General features: G+C 40.0%; 1 protein-coding gene across 1 annotated transcript; it reads right to left on the minus strand.

Moving 5' to 3' along the window:
• Positions 1-2,664: 2,664 nt before the first annotated feature.
• On the minus strand, positions 2,665-10,416 carry LOC108575993 (the record flags this gene model as incomplete). The annotated part of the gene is made up of 4 exons (XM_017938932.1): positions 2,665-4,869; positions 6,612-8,402; positions 10,159-10,232; positions 10,374-10,416. Coding segments are annotated over 4 exons (4,113 nt in total), but the record flags the coding sequence as incomplete, so codon positions are not given.
• Positions 10,417-12,509: the final 2,093 nt, after the last annotated feature.

Raw genomic sequence — 12,509 nt, forward strand, 5'->3', positions numbered from 1 at the left:
AAGAAAAAATAACGGAAAGAAGAGAAAAGAAACGATTTCGAGAGAAAAGATGCCGTATTGTAGTAATGTTCTACGTAACCGGGTAAAGTACTATTTCGCCTTGTCGGTGTGTGATACGAAAATTTTGTGATGGTGACGGTGCTGTGCTTCGTGTGATCGCGAACTAATGGAGTTTCCCCTATACGAAATAATTACCAAAAGAGAAAAAGGGAGCTTTATCATTACTCAAACTAGTATTTTACTCGCCCCGTCACTACTTACACATGTAAAACCGATCTGACGAACGATTGTGCACGATCGTTAAAAGTGATTGTAAACGAAATTGGAACATTAATGCCGTGTCTGTGGGCACGTGTCGACCTGTGACCTAACACGTTGCATTCCCTCGCTTGACGGCAAGCTAACAATGATGTAAATAACAAGATATTTTATGTATATTCTATATTTATTGTATATATATATTATATATTTACAGTGTACATGGAGTTGCTTAATTAATATAAATAACACGACACACCGACCTTATTCGTTGTTCTACTGTTCCGCGAGGAAACGGATACATCGACGAAATATATGTTTCGACGTTTTTCACTGAATGAAATGAGATGGGAGAGAGAGGGAGAGAGAGTGTGTGCGAGTGAGTGAGAAAGAAAGAGAGAAAGAGAGTGTAGATCGTTTAATGGCCGAATAAGTCGAAAATATGGGACGGATGCATTTTTCCTAGAGCCATTGTTTTCAAGAAGAACGACTCGAACGATCGTTTGGTGCACCCGCTATTGACAAAGAAAGCTCATTAAGTTTTCCTTACAGGCCATTTCTATTTTTCAATGCAATGAATGTCCTATTGTACTCGTAGAAATAATTCAATTTTCAGAGTGAATTACGTGTACAAATCCCATTCTATTTTTCGACTTATTTTCGCCAGAACCGTGAAATTTAATAGAATTTCGCGTATACATTAATATTAATGACGATATTAATGTTAACGATGTGTCCCCAATTGTGTTTGTTGGTTCGCGACGATGCATCCATTAAGGTGGCGTTAAGACAAATTCAGCGCCGAGCGTCGGAAATCAGCTCGAGGATAGGATGAACGTTCTCTCGAAGTACTTATATTTACAGAACATTTAGTAGCATCCGTTATTTTTCCCCGTCTATCCACACTAAAACCATCGCCAAAAATAAAGGATGCTTCAGCGCGAAAACATCGAACGATAACAATGGTCACGCGTGGTTGTTTTTTTTTTTTTAAATAAATAATTTATTTAGGTACATCTAGAATATAGGGTGAGGGTGAATTTTCATTAAACATAATCGAGTACACGTGCATTTGGTATCTTTTTTCCACGAACTTGCTGATACGATGATAAAAGAAAAAAAAACGAATGTCATCACAGGATACCTAATAAAACACGATCCAAAAGTATCCTTGTAAGTATTCTACACACGTTACATGTTCCTCGTATCCCCTTTAATTTTTCAATCCCGAGGAAGAACCGTTGTTTCCTTCAATGAAAGAACGATACTTCCACGCGAATTTCACATTTTTTGGCATCGATTCGATTATTTACACGAAAATTTGTGAACGGTGCTAATTGAACAACGCGAGGAAAAAATGGTACGAAGAAAGGAGAAATTCAAATGTCTTTTGCTCGAGCGTTCTACTCTTTGCAAAATCTTTAAAGAAAGAATTTGAATATTCTCGAAATAATCAATCGTAGAGATAGTCGGTGGAAGCGATAAGGGGCCCTTTAGGACTATTCGATGTCAACTTGGAATTGGTTCTTTCATTGCAATATATTTAAGAGCTGCCAGTTAAGTTTTATCAATACAGAAAATATTATTGAGTAGGAGGCGCCAAAGGCTTAATATAACTTTAATGAAAGATTGTAAGCAGAAATTTTAAATATTAATTCACAAATGATAGACGGCCCTGAGAAAGCTTTATCGTATCAATATTAAATTTGTTAAATTTATGCACCCTTTTCTCAGGAACCTTCATAAAAAAATTTTCCACGTGTTCTTTGGCCCCTTTTCTGCATATTTATATGTTACAATTCAAAAATATTGCTTGTAACCAAAAATATAAGTAAAAAAAAAATATTTCCATTTAAATTTTTGAGTAAGAAAATGTTAGAAGGTACAGCAAAACATATATCAACTCCTTTGCCTGCCCACAAGGAATATGTGGTTAAAATTTGGTTTTAATATCTCTTACGGTTTTTGAGAAAAAGGTACGTAACATTTGAAAATGTTAATTCTCAAGAAATCACGGTTGAAAGATTAGAACACTGTTGCTCCTTTTCTCTATCAATATTTTTTGTCTGAAAGGTAGAACTAGGTATTGAAATTTTTTTATTAAAAGAAATAAAATCACTTCTACAAATTTTTTGGAAGAAACAAAATTCATGTTCGTAATTTCTGGCCAGAGAGTCATGTGCAAAAAGTATTAGAAAAAATGTTCTGCTCATCTGATTTTAATAAATTATGTCACTTTGAACAACAAATCACAGCAAAAAGAGGAGATTTCTTTATCCTAAAACCCTTTCAGATCCTCTGTAATGCTTGAATTCACGACCTCGCTAAATCAGTTCTACCGACTATATTCAGAATCTCTTGAAACGAAAATTCAAACAGAAAACGAAAAACAGCGAGAATATGCTCTTAGCTCTTCTTCGATAGCTCCTGGAAAAAGGCCTCGATGGGTAAAGTGGGCTCATCAGAAGGGATCTTGAAGTGTGAGGCGACCACTCTGCTCTCCGGTGAGACCGCCTTGAACATTCCAGGCTTGTCGTACAACGCTGAAGCAGAACTCGTCAGATCCGCAACACTCTGCGATGCCTTTGCGAACAACTCCTCCTCGTCCGATCGAACTTCGAACGTTGTCGTGGTTTCCACTTTGATCTCCCCTTGTATCGTAGTTTCCTCGCTCCTCGCAGTAGAATACTGCTCCGTGATGTCAGTTTCCCTCAGCTGACTCTCGTCGACGCTTTTGGCGGTGCTACTAGCAACCGGTTCCACAGGCTGCTCCTTCTCAGCGTGAAAACTCTGTCCAGTTTCACTTTCTTCTGCATACTTCTTTGCCTCCACAATTGTTGGCATGTTCGTAGACCCGTTTTCCACCGCTTTTATGGGGACCTCTTTAGCTACTATCCTAGTAGTACCCGCCGTAGTGACGGCAGAATAGAAACTGGTTTCTTCTGCAGCCATTTCAGTGGCCTCTGTCTCTTTCCTCTCAGGATACGCTGCAGTCGAACTCTCCCTTTGTCCGTTGAGTCTGCTCTTCATCATTGGTCGTCGTCGAACTGACGAGGAGAAAACATTCTCTGGTCTAGCTGTGCTCGGTTTCGACTGATTCTCGCTTTCATAATGATGCTGTGATCTACTAGGACTACTCGTCGTTCCGGATACCCTGCTTCTGTATACGTTACCATTGATAGGTCTTCTCTTGGGCACGAATCGGTTGCTCCTTTCAGTAGTAGAAGAAGTAGTTCCACTATCTTCAGCCACGGATTCCTGATCCTTCGAGACCAGAGGACTCTGTGAGGTCGTCCTGTAATTCACCCTCGAGACGAACTTGTATCTTCCTGTCGTCTCTCTGCTTGCTTCAGCGGCGTTCTGCTGATTCTGTTGGCTCTGTTGGCTCTGTTGGCTCTTCAAGCTACCCCTCTGCTTCGACGCAGGCGTCACTGGCGTCTCCGTGCTCGAGACCTGACCTAATCTACTCTTGTAATCCAGTCGACTCTTGTAGTCCTTGATGCTGAAACGCGGCCTGGTCGTGTTCCCATACCTGATCGGTCGGATCTTGTGGGATCTGGACGTGGAGGAGCTTAATGGTGGTGTTTGAGTGGTCGATTGGGCAGTTGACGTCGTCGTTGGTGGCACTGTGGCGACGTTGCTGCTTGAAACGGTGCTCGTGCTTGCACTGCTGCTAGTCGAGGACACGGCAGTAGCTCGATCGAAGTAATTACCCTCTGTTCTGATAAACAGATCCTCCAGGGGTATATTGGTAGCCACGCCACCAGCCTGTTGTGGATTATAATTCTCGTTAATAGGAATGTCTTCAGGCTTTGCTCGAGTCACTTCCGTAAAGTATTCTGGTTGTACGGATTGCGTAGTTTCTTCTCGTTGGTCCTCAACCGTCACGAACCTCTGCGACGTGTAATCGTACTGCTGATTAGGTTGGTTAGTCACGAATTGATTGTACTCGTTGTATGGTTGGATTGATTCTGTGGGATTCTTGTACGAGTTTAAGGACGTGTGCACGATCTCTGTAACGATTTCAGCTTCGAATGGTTCTCCATGGTTCACTCTGTTCCTATGACCAGGTCGTTTTCTAATATTCGCCTTTTTCTCGGTTACAGTTTCTTCGTAATTAGTTTGCGTAGGTTTGATTCGTCTTCTCTTCGAAGTGTCCACTTGGTGGGATATTTCGTCTGGTCTGTCGTATTTTAGATAGTCTTCTGCGGCTGGTACAGTGATTGATTCTGGAGTTGTTGTTGTTGGTCTTCTTCGACGCAATGGGGAACCTGGTCGTCGCGTTCTAGGCTTTTGACTGCTCACTGTTGGCAATGTCACCGTTTCTGGCGCGGAGGTTGTTTGAATGGCCGCTTCCTCTATACGTAGAGTCACAGGAACGGAAGTTTCTGGAACTTGGATGGGAGCTTCCGTTGCCGTTTGTTCGTAAGCCACTGTACTTGGTTTTCGCCGCCTATATTGATCGCGCAATGGCTTGTGCGGCTTCGGAAACCGTAAATTAATTTGCTGCTCATGGTAATTGACCTGTTCCTGTTGATTTTTTGAGTGGTCCTGATACTCCTGACTGGGAACGATGGGGCTCTCTGATATTACGTACTCTGGTTGGGTTACCTGTAACAAAATTTTGAAACTCTGATGAAACTTTACAACATGTGATCGAAAACAATGCTCGACGCTTGTAGAAATGTTGGAATTTATTAATAAATTTGTTATAGCTATAAGTCCTATACTTTATAGGTTGCAAAAAAATTTCCACGAGTTAGCAACTTCGAACACTTTTTAACGAATTTCTTATCACTCAGATCCCAGCAACTTCAATTCCAAATCCATAAAGAATTGTTAGTAGATTCTACATTAATGTAAATTGACATGTTGTTGCACAATTTTGACAGATAGTTTATATAGTTCTTGAGTATCTCCATTTTATTATACCAGGTGAATCACTTAACGTGATTATTCTGTTGTTAGTGGACCGTTCGAAATTTTTTTCGTGTCACATGAGATGGTTCAAAGAGGTCCTTAAGACGATTACAGTACATTTCTTATCAGTTCACTTTTTTTTAAGTTTTCAAGACCACCTTCAATTTTTTATAGATAAACCTGTAATTTGTTTACTTCCATCTTTTAGAAGATGTTTAGACGAAGTCAACGAGTATAATGAAAAATATTTTCTTTCTGAAGGAATAATACAACGAAGAAAGTTATATAGAAAAGTTTTTAGATTTTCTGCCGCTGAATAACATACGATGTCTCTAATTTTATGATCTGAACTTACACAAATTCACAGTTTGCGTTCAAAATGATGCCCAACACCTGCTGTACACTCTCTTAGACGGCAAATAAGTGACTGCTACTGTCATAAGTGCCATCTACACTACTTTTTATCGTTAGAATATCTTTTTATTAGGATACCTATTTCACTGTTTCTTTAGTTCAGATGGAGGAAAAGATATTTTATAGATTTTTAATAAAATTAATGGTAATCTTGAAAACTTAAAAAAAAGTGAACTAATAAAAAAATTTACTACAATCACGTTAAAGACCTCTTGGTCCATATTATACAATACACAAAAATTTTCGATCGGTCCACTAACAAAAGAATAATCGAAGATTTGTGATGCCAGACACGTATTAAAAATACGTGTATACTAATTGCTGACAAATGTAACAATAAAATGTAATTTTGTATACCATTGTTACTTTCCAGTATCATATGTATGTAAGAAATTATAAGAACACAGTTCCCAATTCAAGTTCAGTAACATTAATCCGTACTGAAAACAACGAAGAACACGCTAAAAGAATTACTGAAAACTTTCTTAACCCCACAACGGTCGGACTGAGTCTATTAGACTCATGAAAACAAGTTGTGTTCCAAATTATACGTTTCTTGCACGACTGCACTACTTGGTACTTATCCGTTACTGCAAGATGCTGTATGAAATATAGTAAATAAAAACGAAAGAAAAGAAACAGCTAGAAAAAGAAATTTAATACTGTAAATTTTGATATAACATCCTGTTGAATTACTAAAATATATAAGACGTTAACAAACTTCTATTTTGGTAAATAAAAATTTTTTACTTCGTAAAAATGTATTTCTTTTTTATGTCAGGTTTCACAGACCCAGTCCGGCCGTTCTATGCTTAACAATTCCTACATATTAAAACCAAAAACAAAAATTCACTTTCCCCCTATCTAAAATAACAATAGACCTTTACTGTTTGTTCCCTTATCATACATTGCCCTTGTTCAAACACCGCAAGTTCAGTTCAACATTCATCCGCGATTCCAAAAGCTCCACCGTAGCCAAATATTTCACAAAGACTCTCTATTCCACGCGAATAACGTACCTGAGACTGTTGCACCATTGGCTGCTCTCCAAAACCGCTCTGCTCTGTGATCACCGCTGCTAGATCAGTGGTAACCTTTGGGATATCGTACTCTGCCAGCTGGATCGGATAGGAAGGTTGTTCCTCAGTGACTCTCGTCAATTGTTCCGTCTGATTCTTCGCTGTTTCAAGCGCATACCTAGTCTCTTCCTCCTCCTTCTGCTGCTCCAACAATTGTCTCAACTCCTCCTGCCTCTTCTTCAGCTCTTCTTGCTGCTGCTTCTCAATTTCCAACTGTTGTTGCCTCTCCTGCTCAGCCAGTCTCTGCCTATCCCTCTGCAGTAACTGTTGCTGAATCAAATACTGTTGCTCGTTGAAGTGTTTCAACGATATACTCTCTGGCGTCTCATACTCTGGCTCCTGGTTCTCTGGTCGAATATCGATTGGTAGCACTGAGCTGTGGTACTGTGGCGATGACGCCTGGGGACCGATGTACACCACCTTTGGAACCTGCTGGATCTGATTTGGCACCACTGGCTCCTGATTGAACTTCGAAGGGGGATTAACACGTGGCAGAACCTCGTTTATGTCACTTGGATACTTGTTCTTAGGCACTGGCCAGGCGGAGGGTGGTGGAGTTAAATCCTGCTGCTCGGACACGTAGTAGGTGTTAGCAATCCCCGCGGTTGGCAGAAGCTCACCGTGACCTCCAGCTTCCACTTGTTTAGCTGTGGTACTTTGGCTAGGTCGCTTGTAATCCTGTAGCGTGTCGCCAGATTGCTGATACTTAATCGGCTCCTGTGTACGAGGAGTAGTAGGGGGTGGCGTAGAAGACATGTACACATCCGGAGGCAGAAGAGTCTCGTAAGGCAAGGAAGGTCTGAAGTTGAAGGTATTGTACACAGAGGGAGGAGTGATGTAACTGATCTCGTGACTCTCGTGAACGAGGAACGCTGGATCTCTCTCGTAAGACGTTTTATAGGAATGCCCTGGGTGATTCACTTGACTGAAGAAATTTCCTGTGCTGGCTGGATTGATGATGTGGTCGTTGTGACTCTGTCCAGGGAATTTCTCGTAATTCTGTCTGTGATCGTAGTCGGATAGTCTCTTGTCTTTAGTGAAATCGTTCGCCAAAGATGTTCCAGGTGGTTGGAAGTAGGGTTTCGCGCTGTTGGGGACTTTCAGTGACTCGAAAGGCTTCACTTGATGATACTTGGGTGGTTGTAGTAACTGGGGAATGTACGGGTCGGCGTAGTGCCTGTTCTTCGAAGGGATGGCTGGCGAAGAGGGTGAGTTCGTGGTGGAAGTGTAGCCCTTGATAAAATACGTAGCCGCCTTTATTGGATCCGGCGGCTGATGCATGACCGGGGGAACGAACTGCGGCTGCCGCAAGTACGCTGAGCTGTCTCGTAAGATCGGCTTCCGGTGCTGGTCTAGATCGAAACGGAAAGCGTCCTTGGGCGGAGGGACCAGGAAGGTGTACTCCCGCGTCTCAGACGCGACGTGTTTATTCACGTGGCTGTGGCCAGCATGGGCCTCGCCGCGTGCCTTCGCAGCCGCGTGACCGAGAACCGTGAAGCTGCCTAGTATACTGGGCGGATTGTAGTCGTGATGGGAGGTCGGTTTACCCTTTCGTTGTGGTTTCAGCTTTTCAGACGCAGCCATGTGTTCTTGAAGTTTGCCCAGAACTGGATGCAGCAGTCCGTTTCGTTCTAGGTTGCTCGAGGGAGACACGTTCGTGCCGATCGTGTTCTCGTAGCCGCTGGTCAGCGGCCGCCAGCCGTTTGCGATCATCGATGACCGTGTCGGAGGCTGTAAGATGGAGTTGCTGGAGTTGCGTTTTGGATATATGGTTTTACGTTAGCTGTTTTTGGTATTTTGGAGTGTTTTTCGAGATGGTATTGCAAAATGTTGTTTGGTGGATTGTATGTCCATAGTTCTAGCATGGAATTGATGGAATTGCATGTTGGATATATGATTTTATGTTGGTTGTTTTCGTAATGTGGAGTGTCTTAGGAGATGGTACTGCAAAATGTTGTTTAGTGGATTGTGTGTCGATGGTTGTAAGATGGAGTTGCTGGAGTTGCGTTTTGGATATATGGTTTTACGTTAGCTGTTTTTGGTATTTTGGAGTGTTTTTGGAGATGATATTGCAAAGTGTTGTTTGGTGGATTGTATGTCCATAGTTCTAGCATGGAATTGATGGAATTGCATGTTGGATATATGATTTTATGTTGGTTGTTTTCGTAATGTGGAGTGTCTTAAGAGATGGTACTGCAAAATGTTGTTTAGTGGATTGTGTGTCGATGGTTGTAAGATGAAGTTGGTGGAATTGCGTGTTGGATGTGTAAATTGGTGCTGGTTGTGTGAGGTGACGATGTGAAGTGTTGTTTATTGCATTGTACGTTGATGACTGAAGAATGGAATTGCATGTTACGCACGTGATTTAATTTGGTTATAGTGTGATGATGTTTAGTAATTTGAAATGTTTTGAAAATAAGTTGATGTAAAATCTCGTTTAGCGATTTCAGTTTATGCGTGGCTATTGTGAAAAATTACATTTTGGAACTTTTTTAAGAGATAGCATGAAATTTCATTTTATGAATTTTCACATTTTATCGAAGATATTCAATCGAAATGAAACATCGTTCCATGAATTACATAGTATGTGCTGAGTGAATAGGTTTGATATATTTTTTTGTTCGTAATTTTTTTTTAACTAAGTATTGAAATAAACTTTTAATTGTACTTATTGCAGCAGTTAAATAAATTGTAAAATGTTGGTTCGGTAGAAAAATAAGGTTAATTCTGAACGTATGTCAACCATTCAGAAATTCCCAGCTTACATTTTAGAAACATCCAGCTTTAAGTATCCATAAAATTGAGATAAAGCCTTGAGTAACGTAAACTACGATATTTTATAAAAAGAAAAAGAAAAAGAGATAAGAGCGTTGAATGACAAAGCTTCTTCGCGGTGATTTTGATCCGAAGCTTTACCACGAAAGCCACTATCGATCGAAGAAATTGAATAAATATTAGCTGAAAATTTGCGTCATCTCAACATCAATCGATCGCTGTGGATCGTGTGCATTGGCTTAAAATAGTTTCAAAGCTGGAGGTTTTAGAAGCTTCAACAAAGGGCGACATTGTTTGCCTTACTGAGTTCTCGTACGTGAAAAAGTAAAAGCTCTCTATCGGTTGCATTAACACAAAGATGAAGGATCAATATGTTTTAACAATATTCCTCATAATATGTACATACTACATAAAGTGAAATAATGGTTTACCGCCAAATTGTTTCGAAATATTATTGCAGCAAATTACTTCTGAAATTGATAAATCTCCAAAATTAAGGCAAATTTAACTTACATCAAATAAGACAAAATTAACCTTACTTTTCACCAAGTAAAAACAAATAAAAGCATCCTAAAGAAACACTGCTTCTCCGTTAATCTAATCCAGAGGTCCACTAGTGGAGAACAAAGAAACCGAGGAAGCCACGCTTTACAATCTCTCGGGGAACAATTAATTGCCGCAACTCGATTACATTATCGTTCACTGTACTTACGGGTTTGTTATCGGAACGGTCTATCGATACGGTGATTGCACCGATGCAGGTAAAGAGGCCCATCGCGAGGACACCTGGTGGTATTTGCATAACACAGAGAAAGAGAAAACGTTAATTAACCCTTTCGAAACAGGGGAGAACAATGAGAAGAAAGAGAGAGAGAGAGAGAGAAAGCAGAAGGGGAGGGAAAAAAAAGGCAAGAATCATCTACTTACAATTCAGCATTAGCGTCGGCCTCATCGTGACAGACCATGGGATTATTTAAGCGAGGGTTCTGGAACACAAAAACATTGTTCGATCGTTAAGCGAACTCACGATGCCATTCTCGTCTCGATTACGAAAGTATAGGCCAGGGGGATCAACGCGAGTCAGCCCTCGATTGTCAAGATACTGGGACAGGAAAAGCGTAGAGCGTGCGTGATACAGCAAGAGGAAGTTATAGAAAGCGTCGCTCTATCTATCCGCGGCGTTGTTTCCGCTGCTATTTTGTCATTTCTCTCTGAATCACGGTAACAGTGAAACTCGCGAGAAGACGGAAGAATTTCTCCGCTCTTTTTACGATCACCAGCCGTAATTTTCTGAAATTTCCACATAATGCTGATAGTATCCTTTGTGATCGAGACGTTTATTTCGGGCAATATGTAATTCGAAAATAAGCGTAATGGGGTCGCAATTTGTTAGGGCAATCAGTGAATTAAATGTTCGGTTTCTTCAGTTATTGTGGAATACATTTTTCCTGAATTATTTTCAAGAACGTACCAAACTTGAGGTGTTTTGAAATTGAATAGAAACGAAATCTAGTTTTTCTTCTTATTATCAAATAACGTAGAATGACACGTGTGGCATATACAGATTATTTGAAAAAAAAAAAAAAAATGTTAAATATGAAAGTAACCTTTTTAGAGAAACAGAACTGAAGAATTTTTAAAAATTTCTTGCGAACCACTGTGGGCGACTGGAAGACTTCCATTCATGCAGCGACCTTACTTCTTTGTTCGAAAGACAATATCTCGTTGCCATTTCAATCAATTGCAAAGAAAAGAGAAAAATATACAGGGTGTCCTAGTTTTTTGCGATCAAACTTTATCGGTATCTTCTATGATTGTAACTAAGAAAAAAATGTTATATAAACATAGGTCGTTTGAAGTTTCGTTAAAAAGTTATAAGAAAAATACGACATATGAAAGGAATGATAGCAAACTTGCGGTTATTACGGCACAAGACAAGAATGCCACTGGCAAAAGTTACATTCAACACCTTCGCTGACCTCAGATCACAGACACAGCTCGCATAAATAGACTAGACTTAAATATCGCTATTTTATTCATATTTTATATCAAAACCGCACATCCGTATTATTGTTACAAGTTTTTAATAAGGTTTCAGACGGGCTATGTTTATATAACATTTTTTTCTTACTTATACCCATAAAAAATACTGACAAAATTGAATCGCAACAAACTGGGACAGCCTGTACGTACCTACACCTATACACTACCGGCCGAAAGTTTGGAATCACCTGCCAATTTATATTAATATTGAATCTGCTACTAATTCTTTATTGATTTGGAATTGATGTTATGGAGATCAATAGCACTTTATCTCGTTTCGATTGATTTGAATAATAAAAAATTCGTTGGAAAATTATTATAAATGCTAACATTTTTGGGGAATTTTTGTGCACCTTGCAATGCACAGTGATTCCAAACATTTAGCCGGTAGTGTACATAATTATCTCTCAGAAGTTTGGAGCACCTTTCGTTATTCGGATAGAACAAGCTTTTTTATTCATATGCAGTTGCTTTATTAGGAATGTTGCACTTACATATTAAAGTAACATTGCACTTGAACAGGGATACAAAAAGACATGCTCAACATCAAAAATCGATCTGTGGAAAGAAATTCTAAGAAGTCTAGAACAATATTAAATCGTAGAGAATTGAGAAATGAATTATCAAAATTAATTGTCATAAAGAAAAAGAGGATCCTTTTGCAGGAAAGCACTGTCATAAATTCGTATTGTTTTTGGAAAAAGTAAGTATATTACAATTACAACTTTTCCTTCTAATTATAATTAGGTACAGTATCGTTACTGTAGGAACCCAGGGAAAAATATTGAGGGACCCAACGGGAATCGAGAACCCGGGACCTTCGGCTTAGCAAGCCGAGGCTTTACGCGCTACGCCAACCACTCCCTCTCTAATGTCCCTTCGAGGTTTCCTATTTGGGTATGGAGGCCCCGATACTACACTCGGCCATCCTGAATTGACATTCGCCCTCGAATGTCCTCAATGCAAACACAACTCAACACTTTCGGGCACACTCCCCCACACAGTGGCACACGGCCGAAA

This window comes from Habropoda laboriosa, unplaced genomic scaffold (assembly GCF_001263275.1).
Source record: "Habropoda laboriosa isolate 0110345459 unplaced genomic scaffold, ASM126327v1 scaffold357, whole genome shotgun sequence".
Taxonomy (NCBI): domain Eukaryota; kingdom Metazoa; phylum Arthropoda; class Insecta; order Hymenoptera; family Apidae; genus Habropoda; species Habropoda laboriosa.